This window comes from Seriola dumerili, unplaced genomic scaffold (assembly GCF_002260705.1).
Source record: "Seriola dumerili isolate Sdu_G_001 unplaced genomic scaffold, Sdu_1.0 BDQW01000017.1, whole genome shotgun sequence".
Classification (NCBI taxonomy): Eukaryota; Metazoa; Chordata; class Actinopteri; order Carangiformes; family Carangidae; genus Seriola; species Seriola dumerili.
In genome coordinates, this window is record NW_019174272.1 from 6,811,168 (window position 1) to 6,834,824 (window position 23,657).

The 23,657-nt window shown below is 38.6% G+C and overlaps 1 protein-coding gene across 1 annotated transcript in view; it reads left to right on the forward strand.

The window, feature by feature from the left end:
- Positions 1–309: 309 nt before the first annotated feature.
- The window catches only part of tmem132c (transmembrane protein 132C), a 109,197-nt gene continuing 85,849 nt past the window's right edge, over positions 310–23,657 (forward strand). Inside the window, exons 1-2 of the mRNA XM_022752760.1 lie at positions 310–316; positions 4,871–5,759. Of these exons, the coding sequence (XP_022608481.1) occupies positions 310–316; positions 4,871–5,759 (896 nt within the window). The remainder of the gene's footprint in view (positions 317–4,870; positions 5,760–23,657) is intronic.

Here is a 23,657-nt window from a genome sequence, read left to right on the forward strand (position 1 = left end):
ATAAATCAACAGTAGTTGTTAAAGGGGCTCATCTGTACCATTAAGTCTTAATGCTGGCCATGGGTTTGAATCTGACCTGTGGCCCTTTGCTGCATGTCATCCCCTCTCTCTCTCACCACAACTTTCCTGTCTCTCTTTCACTGTATCTATAGAATAAAGGTGAAAAAAGCCCCCCCCCCCCCCCCAAAAAAAAAAAAAAAAAACAGTAGTTGTTAAGACATTTGACTCAAATCAAGAAATGCCAACCTGCTGGTGGTGCTAGAGGAAAAGTCAGGGGATTGCCATAGTCAATAATATCATCTGGGTACCATGTATGGTAAGCAATCCAGTGTGTAGGATCCACGCTTCATGCATATTCATGTGTTTGGTTTGTGCACACTGCAATGGCGTGGGTGTGGGTGTAACTGTGGTTAGAAGTAAGTACACTCACCAGTTCTCCTTACTTGGCTTTGATGAGCACAGGGTAATGTGAGGTTGGAAGTGGAATCGGTTGTGCAGCGTTGTGATATGGAAAATAAAAAATGGGTAAACAGAGTCTCAGAAGTGCAATTGAATCTTTTGCTGTCGTCAGTTTTCTCCCGTGTTTAGTCTACCGTGGACCCACACACTGACATTGCCATCCATAAGGCTACGCTGCTATCTGCTAGTCAAAAAATGACAAAAACTATTTGTGTGCAGACATACATTGCTTTCATAATGCCCATTCACCATTAACGTTTTGTGACGCACCCATCCTCTGTATTTGTTATATGCTACAATCACCGAGGTCTCATCAGCGAGAGGCCCTGGCAGCTGTTCCATGAGGAAAGCACAGCATTGACAGTGTTTCCATATAGAGAGGAGAGAAAAAAAAATCCCTCTTTATATAAAATTGGAAATGAAGAAAGAAATTAAGACATTAGAATTTATCTGGCTCAGCATATTGCTGGCGATCCTTTTACAATTTAATGCCTCACAATAGGGAACGTTAATTATACATGGTGTGGATCATAAAGTGTATGCTGAAATAGACATTTTTCTCAGTTGAATTATCATTATTTTTCTTTCTTTGTATTTCTCTGCCAGCTGAAGGTTATGTGTCCCCTTCCCTAACACGAGTCCCAAAGTTACAATCCTTTAACATTCCTCATTAATACAACTAGTTCAACTGCAGTTAGTGATAGTCCTTTGCTAAGACAACTAGTTGGCAAGGCAATTGCCAGTTACTAGTATCACGCAACTCATACAGTGATTTTTTGGAGATTACTCATTGAAACTGTAATTAATGCAAAAGTAATTGTTTTACTTGATTTTTGTAATTCGGCACAGCTCTGTCACATTCTGTATTTAACACACAGATGTAGAAAATGAGACATTGTAGTTTAACAAGCAGCCATTTTGGAGGTGTTTACTGACTATCAACAGCTAGTTTAATGTTAGCCTCCATGACTGCACACAACTCATACAGAAGTCCAGTCCTTACTGGATGAACAAAGCCAGATGATCCATGAAAGTTGGCTTATGTTTCTAGAGGCATCCAAAAATGTAAAATTTTTCTTTTCATACAGAAAACTCTGCAGCACATTATTGTTATTGTGCTACAATCCATACTGTTTCCAGTGTGAATTGATAGCTGGCCCTATAGGCTCTATACCTGGAGTAAATTCGGCAGACTTTAGTGTCCTGGGACAATTGTGTGCCCCACTGGATCTACCTGAAAAGTTGTGAATGTTTGTTGTATCAAGTCCAATCCCTGTTGCAAAGCAGTGAAATTGCTAGCGGGCCAAAAGTTGGTGACAGTTGCGGGGGCCACAGTTGGAGAGGGCCCACACAGATTCCAAAGGAATGATTTTATTAAACAGGCATGCCTCGAGCAATATTCTCTTGGGGGGTCCAGATATCTGAGCTACACCCCTGCTGCACAGAAAAACACAGAGCTACTGGTGGTTGAAAAGTAGGTTTGTATATTGTATTTTTTAAATTTCCTCTTACTAGAACAAAGGAGGGAGTGATTCATCTTCAAAAAGCTTTGTACGATTTAATACCAATCCATAACACAGGCTTGCTGATTCTGATTGTGTTGGATTTGGGTTTGGAGAGTTCCAGGCTTTATTTGGCTTGAGATAGGATTATTTTCCAGTTTATAAATTCAGTGTCAGTTTTCAGACACTGGTCCTACAGTAAAGACTCAGTTGTTTTGGGGCAAGCACACAGTAAACCCTCTGCAAAGCCACAGGCTTTTAGATCCATGCATTAGGAAAGTTTAAGTTATAGTTGAGCCAAATCATTGGCCATTTCTGAATCTAAATATCAGTAATTATTATATGTACTTTATGTTCTACTATTTGACACAGTAACAGTTGGGTGCAGACATACCGAGATACTAATTTGTATTGGATTTTCCATTTTCTGTTCCATTTCCTCTTTTCCACAAGACTACCTTCTCATTTTATTAAGAGATGACTGCACTTTTAGATTTTGTTTGTACACAAGCTGTGCCTCATTGCTTTGCATTAAATGGAATTCAAATAACTTCTTTGATACCTATGCTCAGTCCATCTTTTTAACAAGATCTTTCTTCGCATGTTTTTGTTCAGAAGCTTTTCTTCTCAGTCTTGTGTTGCACTTGTAATTGTAAATAGTGAGAGATTCATTCATTTTGTCTGTGTCTTGTGTTTTTTTCTAGTTTGCTGGTATCAAATAGAAAAAGAGCAGCCTTGCAGAGATTTAACAAATATTCATTTGCCGAACAGTGGATCTTTTCATCTCTGTAGATTTAAGATGTATTTTGCTCTAAAATGTAATAATTTTTATTCCAAAAAAATCCAGTAGCCTCTTGTTGCTGCAAAATGGAAAGTCTATAAGTCGGTTAAATATAACAATGGTGGATCCAATTGACAGTATTTATCATTTATAATGCTTTTTTTCATGGTTTATTGATGAGGAGTGAGCAGTGACCCCTTTCCCAATGGGAAAGACTTTCGGACGCCACTGTATGTAATCTCATATTTTCCAGCTTGTGTGTATAAGCAGCTGTGAAGACAATAAATCACATTTCAGCACACAGCGTGAGGCACTCAGTCCTCTGGAGTGAGCTTTTTGCTTTCACTTTACCTGAGACACGAGGGCTCAGACATGAGAGTGAGAGTAACATTACTACACAGGGGCCAGAGGATGACTTTGTTTCTGACTGTTCTGTCTTGCTGGACTATCAAGCTTTTCATTTTAGAGCAGCCACGTATACAACAATGCCTCTTGCCAACAAATAACTCAAAGCTCCTGCTTGTTCAGGGAAAATACAAATTGCTCTGTGGTGCTCTGCTGCTCAGAAGGAGAAAGTCTGTACCCAGGTGTTTACTCAGCGCCAGCTAACTGATGCTTTAAGTAGGACTGGTGCTGCACCTGGGTTGACAGTTGGAGCCTGCCTGCGCCCTTGTGTCCCTCAGTGGGACAGCAGCACAGAGGTCAAGAGGAGCATCATGAATCAGAAATTCACGACTGATTTGTAAACTGTTGGGATGATGATTTACACAGGCGATGAGAGGAAAGAAATCCTCTGGCATCCAGCATAAAGATGGGAGTGTGTTGAGGGAGTGTAATCACACAGCAGATTGCTCTCAAGAAGAAGGTTACAGCTCACTCTTATTGTGATTAAAACCTTTTTTTATGTGTTCTGTGCTGTTCCTCAACCAGTGGGGCCATAGGTGATAATAAGGGAGTCTGCACTGCAAACTTGTTTTTTTAACATTGGAGGGCAGAAATTGCTCATTGAGGGCTTAATTATAATTCTGATTATGTTTTTAGTAGCATGAAAAGCTGCCATACCTGTTGTCTGGGTGTCTGAAAATGATTGATAACATCTCCTCCTTGTGTTGGAAGCTTTTACAGATACTTTCAGAATTTCCTAATAGTTGGGTGTCAGGGGAATACGTTAGGCAGAGCTGGAGGCTCACTCAGACGAGAACTGAGCATTGTTAAAAATGATTTGAGTGTTGGAACCGAAACCAAAATGGTATTGATTGCAAAACAACACTTACTTTTGTACCTTATATTTAGACAGATAGAAATTTTTCTCTCCTGAAACTTATTTAATTCATCAAGAGAAGCGAATGTTCTCAATTGTTAAATGTTGCATAAACACAAGCAGACATACAGGAACTTTGCCCAAATGAAATAAAATTGGCAAAGTTAGGATATCACTCAGGAACAGTTTGTTCAAAGAACAAGTAAACAACATTATGGATCTCATCAGTCATTCAATTCTAACTTTCAATACTTTTTGATACTTGTGTGGACACATTTCAGTCACTACTAAGACTGGATTACCAAAAGGCCCACTTTCATTGCATTTCAGTGGATATTGGTGATTTGATTAACTGCAAATTTCTCATCTAATCATATGACCACATCTTTCAGAGGGACCCTGTGTGTAAAAACCTGGTTCTAAGACATTTATTTTTTTAAATTTGTATTTTGCTCACATGGTTCGTATTCCCCAATAAAGTTTAATCAAGTTACCACAAACTAACAAACCTTGTCGATCAATTTGATGGTTATTTTCGTGATGAAGGGGCTCCAGGCATAATCAGCTAACCGATAAAACTAATAAAAAGCTGTTTGGATTCATGGATTCTCTTCTTGTTTTTATAGAATGTCACTGCCTCACAGCTCACAACTCACTCACACTCATTTCACCTTCACCATTCTCACGACCTACAGTAATGTCTATTGTCAAATACAATAGGTACAACTGAATAAGTATGTATACAGTACGTGCTGTCCCATTATAAATAGAACACAGTACTGTTGAACAAAAAGAGTAAATGTTTAATTACGCTTATTTTTACTGCTTCCTCAAAGACTGACTCTTCTCCTCTCCTCTGTCTTGTAGTAGCCGACTGTCGAGTCTTAGAGGGCTTGCAGAGATATTCCTCCATCCCCACATACCTGCCTGTCAACTATCAGCTGCTCAACGCTGACTTGGCGTTCTTCCTGAAGGAAGCCAATCAGGATTTCATGAGGAACTCTAGCCTGATGTCGCGGACTGAGCCCTTCTTCATCTACCAGGCTAGAAGTTTGCCCATGGTGAATGGTAGCTATGGACCTCTCTCTGTGGAGCAGCCTGTCCCTTTAGAGCTCCTACAGAGCCCAGGGACTTTCCCTGCCTCTTCTGTTTTTACCTTCAACTGGAAAGTGCAGACTTTTATCATGAATACCAGGATTCACCTGGCCAAGCCCAAAGTCCAGGTTCTGTTCTATATCGCAGGCCGGGACTGGGACGACTACAGCGCCATCGACAAGCTGCCCTGCGTGCACATGTTTGCTTTCCATGAGACCCAGGAGGTGCGTGGCACTTGCCAGCTGAAAGGGGAGCTGGGGCTGTGTGTGGCCGAGCTGGAGCCACTGGCGGGCTGGTTCAGCCCGCCCAGCGTGGTGCCAGGACGCCAGAGGAACCTGGAAGTGTCTGAGGGCACCCCGGTGGAGCTCTACTACATGCTGCAGTCCACAGAAGCAGGAGAGTGCCACTCAGAGGAGGCCAGGAAGGACAGCTTCATCCGCTCGAGCCAGGAAGGGCTGTTTGGTTCCTTCACCTCCACGCCGCTCAGGAGGATCGGTGGTGTGAGGCTCTACCAGAACCCCAACCCTCCTCCTCTCGCTGAACACAGGCTGGATAATAACTTCATGGTCATGGTTCCAGCTACACCCATGCGACAGAGGGAAACCGTCTCTGCTTTTATCACGGTTTCAGCCTACTCCCCCGTGGAGATGTTTACTCTCAGGTAAGAATGTGTTTCTTTTTGTTCCATTGAAGTGTCTGGCTGCAGACTGTCTGCTGACTTGCACATTATTTTGTCATTTTATTCTTTTTTAAGGCAATGGCCACACTGAGGTTTAAAACATTGTCCAAACTGAGACACTAAAACAAATGGAAAGTGGTCAAACCTCTTGTTCTTCCTCGTCCCTCTACTAGCAAACTCTAAGCTGGCATCAGAGTGAACAAACACAGACTTATTACTCTGCTTGGTCTCAGCAGGTTAAACCTCTGTTCTGTCCTTTCCTGCTCTGCACTGTCACTTACATTGTGTTTCATTATAACAAAAGATAAAAATAGAATTTAGTTGTTCTCATCAACATATTTTTTTTCATTCATTTTAACTGAATGAGTATAAAATAATGATTTAAACTTTGCTCATAAATGCTCCCTGTTAACTAAGATGAACAGTACGGGCACCATTGATTAAATCAATATTGATTGAGAAGTTGCCTGACAGCGTTAATATAAACACAGGCTAATGATGACAGCTTTACTGTATGATTGGCAGCACTGGTCTTTCAAAATGAGTGATCAATGGCAGAGAGAGAGAGTTAGAGGAAACACACATCACACAGCCAGTGTGTGAAGGCTTGTGTTTTCATATTGGACACATGATTATTATTATTATCGCTTGTATTATGACAGGGGGAATAAGAGAATAAAGAATGAGTCATGTAACACAGACCAGCTCGAAGAAAAAGAACGATTAAACAAACAAGATATTGTTTATTTTAGCCATAGAGAGGCTGGCGGGTTAATTTTGTGACATTAGGACAGAGGCAGGTTAGCTGTTTCTATCTGTTTCCAGTCTCCGTGCTAAGCTAACTGGTCGCTGGCTCCACCCACATATTTATGACATATTTGTTCTGAAAGTGGTGTCAGTCTTCTAATCTAACTCTCAACAAGACGGCAAATGAGCTAAACGTCCATTTTACAAAAACGGTGAACTATTCCTTTAAGATTTGTTGTCACTGTGTTGCACCATCTCAAACCTGGCTGTGAAGTGACAGTTATCAGAATGTGTGACTAGATCCAACAACACAATACTTGGCTTGTGATACACATTACAGTATTTGCAGTGCATACGAGTTCAATCTTTATGGGGTTTAGTAGATGATGTGCTCTGTAAAATTTAGACTTAACTTCAGTAAATACATCATAAATTTGTGTTGTGTTTTTTTTTTATTTTTTTTTATTTAATTCTTGCCACCTTAACTCTCATGCAGTAGCTTCAGTCAGGTAACCAAGCGTTTCCTCCACAGTGAAATATAAAAAGAGCTGGGTTATCTCTGGGATATAGCCTGACTCAGTGAAGCTGTTGATAGGTACTAATTACAGCGAACAGACGAGACAAAATGATTTAGATAATTTACATGTGATGCAAATGAGGATGTCATTAATTAAAATGCATGTCCATTAGTGTAATGACTGAAGCTGATCTTAATCACACCGGTTTGGAACAATTATAAACCTTTGGATATGCTGTAACAAGGGGTCAAGCCAATTTGTCAACCTGTGTGAAAAGGAAATCAAGCGGTACGCTGAATAGGAGAGTTTTCTGCTTAGGCAGTGTGAAAATCACAGAGGCAATTTCAAAATGAAACATATTAATGTTTACATAAAGCTATCCCACGCCTATTTTCTTTTTCCAGTTGTTTACTAATGAAGATAATTTTCCCACCTACCAAAAAAAGATGCACTGTGTGTGCCTCAGGCTCAACTTTAGAGCCAAGGTAAACAAATTCACAATAGCTGTGAAGTTTTAACAAGCCAAACAAATTCTCCAGACTTATGTCCTTTCTTTGCTACATTTAATTACCGCCTAGTTGTCCTGAAGTGATAAGGCATTGAAAATGTTTTCTTTTTGCTAAATTGAGAGACTCTGAATGATTTCTTTCATCAGGCAAATGAACAGGCCAGGCTGGCCACAGAGGCGATGCCTGTGGTGTTTTTATTTGGCAGCGTGGTGCATGGCAGGCGCAGGTTGGCCATCTGAGAGCGACAGATATGGAAAAGGCCTCTGTGTGGTCCTAGGTGATAAGGCTGTCCTCATACATGCATTTGTTAGGACGCTTAATCACCAGAGCGAGAAGACTTTGATCTCTATATTCACAACATCATTATCATCTGTGTACTACACACTTCTGTGTCAGCCATTGTTAGCTGTGTAGCCCGAATGCAGGGTGAGCTTATGATCCTGTGAAAATCTGTCAAACAGACCCTCTGATACTTTAGTTTTAAATGCTTATTAGATCTGGAGTTTGGTACATTTAATAATAAAATCCAAGGCAAAGACCTTCATATTCCATTTCTTAGTTTTATACCTTATTCAGCCTGAGTGTGAGTAAACATGTCTGTATTAAAATCCTCACTCTCTTTTTACAAATGAATGAAAGAGGATAAACATTCAAAAGAAAATTAAAATGGCCACTGAGCCCTTCCGTAAATCTTTCCTTTTCTCTCCTTCAGTTTTCACCTTCGCCTCATCCATTATGCTGAAAGGTTCATGCTGGGATAGATGTTATGCAATGAAAGCTAATTTCGCATACTTTTTAATAGCCAATCATCCAGCCAATTTATTGCTTTGTGGATGCCCAGCATGGTATTTCTGTCTTGACATGCTACTTTTAATTTGATCGGCTCTGATTTGATTTGACCTCCTCTGTGTTAATAGTGTGTCACTCAGAAATGGAAAAGTTTTACTTATTTTACTGTAATTTACTTTTCCTCATATTTAGAGGGATTTTTTTTGATGGCCGTTAAATAGTTGCTACGTTTAGTCGCTGTCATGGGTCACCCTGACATACAAGTCTATTTCTATTACCTGTCTCGTCTCCCTTTGATAAGCCATCATCCACCGGAGAAAAACGACTTGGACGGGGAATGGAAGAGAAACATTTTAAATGCATCATCACTGCTATCTGCTTGGCACTAATGGGGAGGTGGACGGATCCAGTTTAGAGGGCACCCATGTTTAATATACACTCCGCCCCTCATGGAGTAAGGTAATCTGCAATAGGAGTGTGCATAACAGTGTTCACCAAATGCTCGTATGAGGATCTTATTCTACTCTCTCTGCTGATTTTTTTTTAAAACATGCATTGTCCTGTTACCTTGAGTTGTGATTTGCAGCTGGATGGAAAACCACGGTCTAATCAATGATTGTGAAATCTTTACAGCCATATGACGTTCAGTAGCATATAAGCTCGCCATTCAAAATGTAGACTTAATGTTTCTCTAGGAGAAAGAAGGAACAGAAGGAACTGTTCAGAATATAAAACAGTGATATATTTTAAACCTGTTTAATTGCATTCTCCTGAGTTTTGTTCTCTATGGCTCCCTGCAGTGAGATACTGCTTCATTTGCATTTGGCACACCGTATCTATAAAGGCTAGACATCACTAACACCTGTTTTCATTATAGAGTGCAAGTGTGTAACAACTGATAATATAGTAATGGTCTGATAAAAACAAAATAAATGGGTTTAATAACCTGTGACTATAAGGGATAATGTAATAATGATACTGACAAATACTGCAGGGTATGGAAGCAAATGATAGCTTCCAAACCCTGCAGCATTAATGATATTTATAATCTGAATTTTATGAGCAACCATATTGCAAAATGTAACCACCACTGAGCCACTGAAATATTTTATTTTGAAAACCTTTGTTGTAATGTGGTTCGAATTCCCCAAGTTCGTAAGTTTAATTGTCAATTTTAATTTGTATGTGTGTGTGTGTGTGTGTGTGTGTGTGTGTGTGTGTGTGTGTGTGAGTGTATGTGTTTTATGTGTCCACTATTCAAAATATTAAGTTGCTCAGGTTCAGTCAAATTCTGATTTAAAAGTTTGAGTTGGGTGAAAAACATGAGGGCGCTAAAACAAGATCAGTCAAAGTAAGCCACCAAAATTCAAGATGAAAAATTCAAACCTGAACATGAAGCTCAAGAAAGCTTTTTGATTTTTTGACAAACTGCAAAAGTCAACTGTGATATTTGAATGAAACCACAGTCTTTCTTTAACCTTAACCAAAACATAAAGACAATCAGGATTTAGTATGCTGCGCTCTCTGGTGTCAAAGTCTTACACCTGTTCTACCTTGCCGAGAACATAGCGCTTCATTCGCTAGAGAAAACATTCCCATTCAACGTATTAGGCAACAATTACTTTTTCATCAAAATGTATTTGGCAAAAGAAACTATTGGTTGAAAGTAGTAGTATTAGAAAAATAATTATTGGGGAATAGGTTTAACATCAGCTAAATTCGTTTCTATAGAGAAGCCCTACAGTTGAAGTCACTGGCTGTGGCCAAAATCACTCACTACTCCCTATATAGGCCACTATAGCGAATTTGCCGTTTTGTAATGCTGTCCGAATGTATAGAGACAATTACTATACCCTATATAGTGGACTCAGTATGCTACAATGCGTTGTGAAAATTAGTGTACAACCAATGGTCACTAACCAAGCAATACGTCATGGATTGTGCTAGTGCTGAAAGAAAGAAAATCGGCACAGGGAAAATGACCTGAGTTGTGTCTGAAAGTGTTTTTTTAATTTTCGCAGATGAGCTCACTATATAGTCTTCTATACAGAGAACTCCCTAGATAGTGAGTAGTGAGGAGTGAATTAGAGAGAATTAATCTCTAATGAAGTAAGAAATGCTTGTAATGCAATATTGCTGTGCCTGTACAATCAACCAGATAATTACATCAAGATATTTCATGTTATTTTCACACATCACTTCATTACCAGGTGATATAAATCTTGTGGAGTTTCACTACACATACTGGGAATTATTATATATATAACATATAAATATAAATATGGCTTAAAAATGTCTTGTCCATTTCAAAGGACATCATCAAAGTATAGATTATTGTGACTAAAGCTGGATTAGTCAAGATTAACTCTTTGATTGCACTGTATTTCCTTTGCTGTATTCCTACTTTGATATTTCCCTGCTTTGTTGTGCTGATTGAGGAACAGTATCACATCGTGGCCCACTGTCGAGCTGTTACTCCTTGTAATGTCGTCAAAAGATAAAGACATTTCTGCACACCAGCAGATTCTGCACAGTTGCAGGGGAGTCGAATGAAAGAAGAGACACTGAAAAGGCACTTAGGACTTTAAGGCCATTAAATTTAATATGCAAGTAATGTATAAGCTGAAGTCATTATCATAATATGTTTTCTGGTATCACTGTGCGAGCAATTTAGATTGTTATATGTCATTGATAATTCATTATTATTCCTCAGTATTAGATGGTTCATATGCAAATCAAATGCAATGAAGGAAATGATTTTAAAGCATATTTTCCTCCTGCAGTCTCTAGTGGCCTAAAACAACCCAGAGCACAAAAGGAAATTGCTCTATTTTCTGTCTTGGTACAGTGCTGCCATTCAGCATGAGTCACTGTACAGTGAGGGTCATTACATGTGCATTGTCCTCCCTGGCTGTAATCAGCCATTATTTTAACAATAGATTAGTGGGTTTAAGTAATACGTGTTGTGAGAGCAGACATCCTCCCTAGCATATGTGTGTTCCTCGCTTTGTACATGGAGAAAATTCATTTCCTGTTGTAGTAAAACAACAAATGAAAATGATTAGTAGCTTTTTTTTAAGAAAGCAGGGCCCTCCTCAGTGTCATTAAAAGAGTAGCATTGAATTTCTATACCATCAGACTCACAATGGACCATGAAAAAAATGATCAAAATTAATGCAGTTTTCTAACTTGTCAAAATCTGGCACCTACATTACCCACAATGCAAATGAACTGCTGACAGTTCAGTCAGACACTTGGGTTTGTTGTGCAACTACCAGCTAATGTAGCTAAAGCAGAGATGAGGCAACCTCACGTCAGGTCGTGTAGAGGTACATGAAATGTAATTTCTTGATTGACACAACTTGTCCATTTTTTTTCATGACAGTCAGCAGTTTGTGAAATAGTAAAGAAATTTAATGTTGTGTACATTTACAGGAATTTTCCATTGTTTTTGTGTTTTTGTTTGTTTTTTTTAATAGTTATTTGGACATTCACAGCACTAGGTTAAGGTTAGGGAAAGGTATTGGTCTGCTTTAAAACAGAAAAAGTTCACAGTGGCTTCAGACACAATGTGTTTATATTCAACCAAAACCACAATCTTTCCCTGACCGTATCCAAAAAGCTTTTATTGCCTGAAACTAACTAACCACAGACTGAACTCTGGATGCAAACCCGGGTGTCTGATATAAAAGCCATGCACTTTCACTTTTATACCTGCCATCCACCCCAACCTGCCCCCTGTTGACGTTGCAGCCGTTAATGAATGTGTAACGCTTCATTCATTAAAAAAAGAAAAATGTTTCCATTTCGTGCTCAGTGTCACGAAAAACATGGGCAATTTATGTCCAGGTGTCAACAGATTACATTTCTGGTTCCTGGTCACAATCTGGTGAGAGACTGCATTGGATAAGTAGCAGGCTACAGAGGTCTGTTCAGCTCACATCTTTTTAACTCCACACCTTGAGATTTCTTTTTCATTTTCTTGTCTTCAGACGCACCCAACAGTGACTCAAGTGACATCAGATTTCACACAGCTCCCTCAGGAGCCACAAAAGGCTTTATACAACTTTTTTCCACATATGAAGTAGTGCTCCCTAAGACCTATAGACAGACTCTGATGTGTAAAATCACTGGAGTTCCTCTTTAATATTAAATCCTCCAATGACTTAGAGAAAAACTGTAACATCTATCCCATTAATATCTCATAACACAGTACTGGTGAAACTTGTTAAAGAGGCAATGTGTGTAGGGAATTTAAGATGCTGTGTCCAGCTTTAAACCTTAATATGTTAGCTGAACTACATTTTTCACATAGCCGCCATTGCACACATCAGAAGTGAAATAACAAATTGCCAGATTTATAGCAAACATTGCAAAGTGTCATATATTCCAGCCACTATGAATAAATAGCTACTACTGTACTAAATAAATGAATTCTGCTTTCTGTTATGATGCATAATAAAGTTTAGGGATGAGTGTGTGTCGGCTGGTGAAAGTTCTTTCAGCTAATAACTGTTAAGATCCATGTGCACTGCATTTCTCAAAACTGATATAAATCTTATAAGGGAAACAAAATAAAACCTAAATCAGTTGTGTGAAAATGATAAAAGACCTTTCCCTGCTCCCCCTGAAAAAGTCAGAGTGTCCGCCCTCCAACCAGGAGAAAAATTAGAACATCCTGCCCTTTCTCTGAGCTCTCCTCCTCCCCCCTAATAACTTTTGTACAACCCCTAAAGAAAAACCTTGAAAACTTTTGATGCACAGATAGTATCAATATTTGGTTGTTGGTGAATTTACTGTTGAAGTTAAGTTTTTGGACAATCAACAATTTAATTTTCTTAAACTGATATAAGTACTTGGACTTGGGAGTGACTTTACATTTAGATCTCACAAGTAGTGTCTCCAAAAAAAAAAATCCTTGTTTGATCTTGCTCCCTTGGGTGTCATTTGCCTTTGCCTTTAACAGGCCTTGACATGGCAAAGATTGGAACAAAATTGGGTGCAATGACACAAAATTCAGTGTTGTCATCAGCGCTGAGAGAATAACTGTTCTGGTTTTACTTTCATCTACATTTTGTATGTGTGTGTTGTTTGTGTGTGGTAAAAGGATGCTGAAGCTCGGCTGATGCTGCTTGTATGTACTCTGTGTGTGTGTGTGTGTGTGTGTGCGTGCGTGCGTGCGTGCGTGCGTGTGTGTGTGACAGATGCAGGTGTATTGTGTGTACACTTCCTTGACTGTTTGTGAGTTTTAGCCGGTGAGTGTGCCAAGCAGATAAACACTGCTGGTCTTCTGCAGGCAGTTTGTTTAATCGTTTGCCTCCCATAGAGAACATTCTACCAAACATTTGTTTGCAAACAGATTTCAATAAAAGTGTCAGCCGTTTGCAATCACATTGTGTGTGCGTGTGTATGGGAGTTTTTGTGCATGTGTCTGTGTGTAAACAGAAGTGTTACTGTGTGTACAGAAGTGTTTGAGCATGTATGCTGACACGTCTGAGCACCGTGCTATGCTCACACTGTGATTACCAAAAGTACCATATGAGCAACTGTGATGGAAACAATTTGCCTCGTCTTTAAAAGGCAGTGCATCACTGAACAAATTATCTACCATTACGCTTCATTATGTGTGCTGATGTACAACAGTGACTAATCTATGCAAGAGGCAATGGCCTAAAATATCAGCAAGGATGGAGTCATTCTTCAGAAAAGGGTTAAAACTCCTTCGAATCTAATCTAAACATTTTAACTGCAACTAATGATTATTTTAATCACCAAATATTTAGTGGATAATTATTTCGACTAATTGATTAAAGGATCATTTGTAATTTTTCAAGTCTAATAATGTATCACTCCTACACTACACTGCATTGCCAATTGTACATTAAAGGGACTATTTTTAAGTTTTCTCTGATGGGAGCGGATGGTGGTGATTGTCGCTTGACAAGAGCTTCGGCCATCGTTGAGTTTACAAGACAAGAGGTTATAATTCACCCGCTGAGCAGCGCTACGTCTTCAGGGCAAATTGGAGGCTACAGTGAGTTGCTATCGGAAACTGACAAGACGGGCCGGGGCTAGCTGGTTAGCGTGCGAACTTCAGTAGAGGGAAAAATGCGATAGGGACAAGAGTTAACATTGGTGTTACTTTCCACTGCTTCTCTATTAATTGCTAGTTTCTAAAGGATGTTGATTTAAAATTCAACAGTCTAAAACCCAAAGATACTGAGATTACTGTAAAATTGGCTGTGACCAATGATTAAACAATATTTAAATGATGAATTGATTATCAAAACTGTTCTCACCAATAATTATTTCAACATGAACATTACATTATCACAAAAAAACAAAAACAAACAAAAAAAAAACCCATCAAAAACTCAAAGAGTGAATTTGCAATATTGAAAAACAGAAAAAAAGCTGGAACTGCTGTGATGAATTTTCTTTTGATTGACTTAATCAGCTCACAAAATATCCTTCTCTCATTATCTGGCTCACAGGGTACAATAGTTGTTCACATGTGTAGTGTAAAAAATAAAAAAATAAAAAATAAAAAAAGAGTTCAAGTTTGATCATGATTATCAGCTCCCTCGTTCACTAGATGTTAATTTCACATACATACACTCTGGCCTACAGGCTGACAGAGTGGCAAGCTACATCAGCTGTAAACATGTTGCTTCAGCTCCAAGCTTGTAGCTGCTGACCACTAATGGCTCAAGACAAACGTGCCAGTGAGACTAATACTTCATATAAAACAAATGAATAACTGCTCAGGTTGAGAAATGGACAACGCTTAAGCCAAGTTCGAGACCCCCTCTCTCCACATAAGACCACAACACACAGATCAACTCAGCGGTCACACACTCATATCTGATCATTACAGTGCAATCTCATTTGAGAGGCATCATCGCCGGCACTAAACAGGCTCTGAAACAGCAGCCACCGGGGGTGCTTCTGCAGTGGAAAATATGTGATGAAAGACTAAGAAAATGCCTTGTCATTTATTGGCAGGGATTGAAGCCATAAGCCATTTTCCTAAAACAGCTTCTCCATTTGAAAGGAAAGAAGCACTCCAGGGACCAGATATAGATGATTAAGACTAAATGTATCTGAGAGAGAGTGGCTTTGAACATGCATTAAATAAATCTTGTCAGATGTCTCCTAGTCATTATGAATAATTTCTTTGTAGTTTTATATTTAGTGTGTGAGTGGTTTCATTGTGATTTGGCGACCTGCAGCAGATTGCTTGTGCATTTCCAAAACAAACTGTCGTCTTTGCTGCTAAAGTGGCTAATAGTGTCAACAGCAGAGAGTGTGTGGAGCCCTCTTGGATGCAATCCTTCCTGGAAGAAAAAAAAAAGAAAACGCTGACAAGAAACCAACACACAGCACTTGTGAATGTTGAAGAGCTATTTTGTTTTTATGTACTACCGAGTCTCCTCACGTTTTCATTAAGGCAGCATGACGGGTGCTAGAGGGTGTCAAACATCAACATGTCCTATGCTGAGCTTGCTCATTTAAATTTGTCCTATTATGTTTGTTACATTTTTATTAGCTCGTAGAGTGAGTGGCCTTGCCAGCGGCTGACTGAGGCCCTGTTAACAAACACTGCTGCCAAAAGCTGGCTAACACAGACAAGTGGCAGCGCTGTAGTACGGCAGAGCAGGGTGGTGCATAGCTCCCACATCTGGCCCCCATTGCTCCCACGCAGCTCAATGGGGGGTCTTATCATCTGCCTTGGATCCCTCTAGTCGCTAGCTTAGTGAAAACATAGTATTGTACACCCAGGAATAGCATTCATGTATAATTAGACAGCATTGGAGGTTGTTTTACTTTGCAAGTTGAAGTCTACAATCAGAGTAAATGGAATTATATTTGTGCTTTAGCTTATTTTTTGTACCAAAAAAAATCAACTAGTCTAGTCTTGATGAATGTGACATGATTCAGTACTTTTCACAAAAGTTAACAGTGAAATTGTAATGCACTGGGACGCACTTATCTTGTTCTTTATAAATATGTTGGTTACGTGATTGTCGGCGTGTTTTGCAAGGAGGCAGAAGAGGAAGTGATTGGGTTGGAGTTCCCACGGAAACAACAAGCCAATCATCATCAGGAAACGTCAACCGTGTGCAGTTGGTGTGGCCGGACACAACAGAAGCTGGCTGAAAGTGTTCTGTATAGTTGGCATGTGGTTGCATTTCTCCTAATGTAAAACTCACCAAAACTAACTGAAAAAACATCAAGGCATATGTTTAAGAGCTGATACCATTACTAATAAAGTAATGACAAGTATTATTTTCTGAGGGAGCTGGGCTGGTTAGTTTTTGTTGTTACAAAATTATACAGCCACATAACTTACAGTATATTCTGTAGAGTTTTTGTGTTACATGTTTCATTTGAGCAAACAAAAATCTGTTCTATGCGCAACAAATTTATTTGCCATTATAATTATATCCCATTGCCTGCTCACAATAAAGACACGAATGTAACTGAATAGACTTGGTGGTGAAAAAGTGAAGATGAGTAATTCTGTCCTTGATTTCAGAAAGCTATTCATCCATGTTATCCAAACATTTCATCACCACCAATCATCCAGAATTTACTAATAGTTTATCTTTCAGTTTGATCCACTGATTACATTTGTATCCGCCCTGATGTGGCTACTGGTACAGGTAAGATTAGCATGCTAATTAAAAGTTGACGAATATTAAATAAATTGAGCCTCACGATCAAATAGCCTGCTGGAAGGCTAATAGAGGCCACGCTCTCGCTACTGATGAATATATTGACAAGAACAGAGCCTGAGAGATCACAATACATTTCCTGCTCTCTACATTATACATGCAGCGGTAATTATTTCTTTGTAGAATGACTGAATTAAATTACTGTAATTCATTCTATCTGTTATTCAGTGCTAATTAATGGGTCAGCTTATTCAATCCCCAGTCTTTTACTTACATTTTCTTTTGCTCCTCACACTTTTATTCCCTTCTAAGCATAAACATGATCAAAGCGCTGTTCTCATAATTAATTACAGTCTCTAAGCTAGGCCCTGTTAGCTTGTAGTTTCATGTTTAATTTAGGGTCAGTGTTTTATGGATTCTTCCAGGCTTATGATAATAGTTGTCCTTTCCAAAGTCCTGATTTCAATGTTGATATACAGTTTTCTTTTCAAATGAATGGCCATTTATTATCATAGATGATCATTTTTTAAATAAATACATCTTAAAAAAAGTTTTGATTTAGTTTAGTACACGTTGTATAACACAATCTGCGGGAAAGCAGATGTAGTGCACAAAGGCTAATTAGATTTTTTTTTTAAATGTACTAAAAGAACCATCTATCCATCAGCCTCATGATGTCCCTAGAAATACAATATGTCACACAGACTACACTTAAACTTCGACTCTTTGGCTCAGTCCGATTGTATCATCCATTAGACCTTGAATAATGCTCAGATTATTAACAGTCAGGAAGTACAGAAGTCTGATTTACTGCTGTTTCTTGGAGGGAACACAAAAGACTAAATTGAATGGTTTTCTTATTCATTTTCATGGACTTTAATATGCCCTTAAAACTTTGTCATTGGCACTGTAACTGAGTGTATTATATTGTCCCTGATACTTGTAGCCACTTGTTCACTGACGGAATGTACAGTAAATAAAAAAGTAGCAGTAAGAAAACATGGTGATTTTAAAGGGTTCTCTCACTCTTGCTTTCTTCTGACACTCAGTTAAGGACATGCTCAAATAAAACATGACCCCCACATATGATTATATTCATCACATGATTAGTAGAATAAAATTTGGACTGACAGAAGAATACACTGTTGCATCCGAACATTTCTCTTATTTGGGTGCCTTATCTCAGAAGACCCCTAATGATAGAATACATAGTTTGTCCTTAAAGGAATAATTACACGTAGTGGGAAATACACTTTTTCACTTTTGTTTCAAGAGTTAAATGACAAGATCAGTATGACTCTCATGTCACGTATGATAAATATGAAGATACAGCCAGCCGCCGGTTAGCTTAGCTTAGCATAGCACAAAGACTGGAAACAGGGGAAAATAGCTAGTGTGGCTCTGTTCAAAAATCTGCCTGGTGGCACCTTTATAGCTCAGTAATTATCACGTTATATCTTGTTTGTTTAACCCACACAAAAACCAAAGCATAAAAATGACACATTGTGGTTTAAAGGCATTATTTTTAAGTTTTGCTATTGCTACATAGCCAACATTAGTATTAACAGCTGTTTACTTACTAGTCTAGAAGAAACGTTACGAATTCAGCATCAAACTTCACTCCTTTACTCGCCAAGAGCTGTCTCCAGCAGTGGAAAGCATCGCCAATGTTAACTCTTGTCTTTATCACGTATTTTCTTCTACTGTAGTTTGGATGCTAACCAGCGTCACTTTCTGATAGCAACTCACTGTAGCATCCAATCTACCCTGAAGATGTAGCACTGCATAGAGGGCGAATTATAACCTCTTGTCTTGTAATTGCAATGACGTAGCTCTTGTTAAGTGACATTCACCACTACCCACTCCCGGCAAGAAACGACATCCGGCAGCAGAGAAAACTTACAAATAACCCCTTTAAGCAAAACTAAAAGGTGAAGGATTGAATTGATGAAGAAGAACAGATGCTTGTAAACAGTGTCAGTTGTAGTTTTACTAATCACAACAAAAAAAGTTGCACGTTTGTTTACTATCCATCTGCTAATCTAGGAGATGAATTACATTTTACAGTGTTGTACATATTGCAGATTGCCTCTGTATTTGAATTTGAAGTCAGGCAGAGAATATGCTGTTGCCTCTTACCAGACCAATGGGAGAAAGTCAGATGTCAACAGCTGAAGACAAACCTATATTACACTCATGTATTGTAATTCATGCTTTAGTCTTCAAGCGACAACTAACAATCCAAAGGCAAATCCAAAGTAATACAAATGCTCACATACTTAAAGCTGCTCGCTCAGCACCAGTCAGCCTAAAAAGACAAATGTTTCTAACTGCAGGTTTTAATTTTCATTGCCATGGCTCTAGTGCTATTTGACTTACTGATTTGGCCTTTCAGCAGGCATAATGGTGTGCAATGTGTGAAAAGCCCAAGGACACAATCTCTACTGGGACTGACAGAATCAGTGTCTGCTCTATTTCTCCACTGTTTTTAAACTCTAGAAAGAACTTAATCCAGCCAAAAGGCAAAGGGGGAACACGTTATATTTATTTTTGCCAGATTTAACCTCATCGTGTTGATTACTCTATGTTTGTGACATATTGCACAGTTTTGTTCACCATTACATTATTCTGTTGAACAGGTTTGCATGACACATCTAGTTTTATCTTTCTCAGGCAGGAGCAGTGTGATATTCAGAGCTGATGCGCCTCCTTTACCCTTTCATGATCCTCAGGTTGGGGTTCTTTGGCCGACAACTTGCCTCGCCAATCTGACACTTTACACATAATCTCTGTCCTGATGCTGATGACCTCTGTGCCAAACCCTGTTGGAAACCACTTCAAATGTAGGATTTGCTAGGTTGATCCCTACCTTGCGTGTCAACTAGTGTATATGTGGCTGACTGAATCCACAAATCAGGACAGTAAAATGTGTACCTAGCAACAGCTCTGCTCTCCACAGAAAGAGACACAGCCCCCTGTGATCACAGTCCCCGAGCACAGCCCTTCCCCCTCAGACCTGCATCAAATCAATAGTTTCAGGCAGAGCGCTATTATACCTCTATACAATAGCCAGACTTTTCCCTCTCCCTGTCCTCCTGCCTCGCTGCTGTGCAGTGGTGGCAACAAGCATACCTTGAATGCGTACTTAAGTCCCATGACATAGAAACACCTAACAAAAGTGCCTATATATACACTATAGTTGTACTCAATAACACCATACAGAGGCCCTGGAGCACTGTGCCCATATTCATATGTTAATTAGCACAAAGGCCTTTGTGTTAAGATACAGTTCAAACCTTTTAATTAAAAACTAGTTCTAACCACTTGTAAATGCAAAAATTTTCAATATTTTTTTTCATGTTTCCATAGCTACTGACTCATCTCTCTGCCACAGGTGAAATGGGTCTTTGTTCTCACAGCTATTCTATTATTCCCTTGCGACTGACCATCAGTCATAACCAGTATTAAAGTGTTTTTCCTCGTATGATGATGTTGCACTAGCACTCAGTCAGAACTCAGGCAGAACTTTCCAGCTCCAAAGTTAACACTTTACAATTTTATGGAATAAATGAATAAGTATTTCAAGAAACCACGACAGGAACAAACTGGATCACAAACAGAAAATGCTGAAGTAAAAGAAAACTCTTATTTTGAAGTATTATGCTGTCTAAAATCACCGGCTGTGGAAGAACATTTAAAACCTTTGCTTATGAAAAAGTAGCAATACTACCCTGATCCAAATACTTTACTACTGGTAAATAGTCCTGCACTGAAAATGTTACAAAAGTATGTAAAACAGAAAAATGTCCCATGTGATTTGTTTTCTAATGTATCATTAGATTATTATTACCAAATTGTTAATGTGTAAGTAGCACATTATTGTTGAAATTTTTTGAGGTGGAGCTAATTTAAAAAAAATTTCATAAAATGCTAGACAGTTAGTTCTATGACAGTGCCACATGCTCTATAAGTTCATCATAGTGTTTGTAAGTAAAAATTTTCGCAGCGTTTTGTAAGTGTGTATTAACCACATCTGTCAGATAAATGTAGTGGGGTAAAAAGTACAATATTTCCTTCTGAAAGTGTGCGAGTGCAATGAATGTTGTGGTTCAGCTCTATAGCCTTGACCACTGTGCTCAAACATCACTATTTGAACTGTATCCCCATTTACCTTTGATCTTTTTAAAGAACAATCAGATTACATCTGAGAAAAGAAGCTATAGGGAAAGTGTCTGTGAGTTGTCAGTGATTTAATCTGTTTAATTTTTTAAATACATATCAGCTTTCCTTTGGATTAATATTAGCAGTGCTGGGATGGAAAATGTATAGTCCTTTGTTACAACAGTATATGTGAATTATATGACAACATTTTGCAACAGCAACCACCCTACCACTGATTATGTGTACACAGTCTGACAATGTTAACGTAAATGTGGAAAATGAGAACCTCTCCTTGACCTCCAAACCAGATCAGCGAAGGATATTCTGACATTCAGCATAATACTAACAGATCACAATATAGGCAGCACAGAGGAATCACTTATAACTTTTCTTAGATTACTGGAGTTCATCTGTGGTCTTGGGAGGAGGCATCGTAGTGATTGTTAACAGTGATTGTTAACATGTTAACAGAGTAATAATTACGCATTAAGCTTTAGACCTAGGCATTGGGTTTGTGTCTACATCTGTGGTATATGTAAATGGTTTGAGTGTGTCACCTGCTTTCAAAAGCTATGTTTGATTTTGTTATTGAAATGTACACAAATCTGTGTAGGTGCAAAAAAAAACAAATGATGAGTCATTGTCACCTCACCACCTAATGAAGCCATCCACATTCATGACATCAACTACTAATGACTTCCCACCCAGTGGATGTGTGTGTTTTCCAACCAGATTTTTAGACAGAATTTTAAGGGTTTTATACGTGAAACCTTAAATTGAAAAGTTAAAACTTAATAAAACTGTTCATTTTCTTTACTACTTATTTACTATAAGTTTTATCACTATCATTATATAGGGAAAAAAGATGTAAAAAATTATAAGACAATTTGATCTTATACTGGGTTGATCAGATGTTAATCTAGCAGATAGAAATTAGTAGCAATAAGGCTCAAAATTTGTACTATATCTAGAGCTGTAGTGTTTCAAAAAAATGTAAAAAAAAAAAAAAAAAGAAAGAAAGAAAAAAAAGCCTCTTTTTATTCTTTTATGTTAATGTGGTAAATATGCTTTGTTTTTAAAACAGAAAACACACACAATTCAGGTGCTTAACTATGATGCTAACCAAGAAAGAAACAGCCATGCTAGCAGTCATGGCACAGAGGTGCTTTCAGTTAAATGCCAAAATCAGCTTGCTATTTCCACAATGACAGTGCTCATATGCTTATGTTGAACAGGTATAATGTTCACCATGCTCAGCACCACAGTATAACATATTAAAATGCTCATTTTTGCTATTAGCACTAAACCTAATGCAGCTGAGGGTGATGGAGATACCATTAGCTTTGGACAGATTAAAATTGTGACCTGATAATTGAGCTAGATGACATGCAAGGGGATTACCAAAATTATGACAATCCATCCTTAGAAGAACATGAATGTGTGTACCAGATTTCACGACAATCCATCTACCAAACATCCAATATTCACTCAAAACTGGAAATTTCCATCTTGTAGTGGTGCTAAAGGAAAAATCAAGGGATTGCCAAAAAGTCAGCATGCTTCTTCAAAGTCTGTACAAAATGTCATGGCCATATGTACAACATTTTAGGTATTTAAATTTGGACCAAAGTGGTGGCTGCCTGACCAATCAACAGACCAATCAACAGACCAATCAACAGACCAATCAACAGACCAAACAACGAAGTGCCTCTACTTTACGATGGCTAAAAATGAATTAACTCCCATTATCGATGAAGGCAAGCTTTTGGACACACTTGAGATGAATACAGTTGGTACACAGTTTAATGACAGGTGTGTAGAAGAATGACGTTGAATGAAATAGTATGTGGACTCCAGCACATTAATAAATGATAGAATGTTGTACTGACAGTGTGTGGGTATCCACCATTGTTCTTCATTTTCCTTATAGGATTCATACAATATGCACAGTGCTGTGTGTGCTAACCCAGTATAGATTTACATTACTCACTACACACCAATCCAATCCAATAAATCCTCCTCCGCACTCTTGAGTTGATGCAACTAAACACATGAGCCCTTGTCTCTGTTGGGCTGTATGTTTCATGTGTGTGTTTCTTTTACTTGTCTCAGTGTCTTTATGTTCTGATGCTTTTTTAGCACCTTTTGTGAAAAAAACAAAATGTCTTTTTGGCTCTCAAACATAGCATTATGGAAAGCTCCATGCTGACTTTTTAAAAACATCACACAACATGCTGCTGATAGCGCCACAACACTTGCATGATAAAGGAGGTCTACAACCCTTTCTTTTCTCTAACAGTGGCAGCGCTGCTGGAGAACAGCAGTGACTTGGGAAATAATGTCATCAAGGAAGAAGAGTGTTCACACAGGCTGCCTCAGTGATTAAAATGAAAAGTGTTTATTCTCACAGCTTGATTGCTGTCCATCTATAGCTGGGGGCGATTGGCTTGCCCAGGCTTCAGTAACCCCACAATTAAG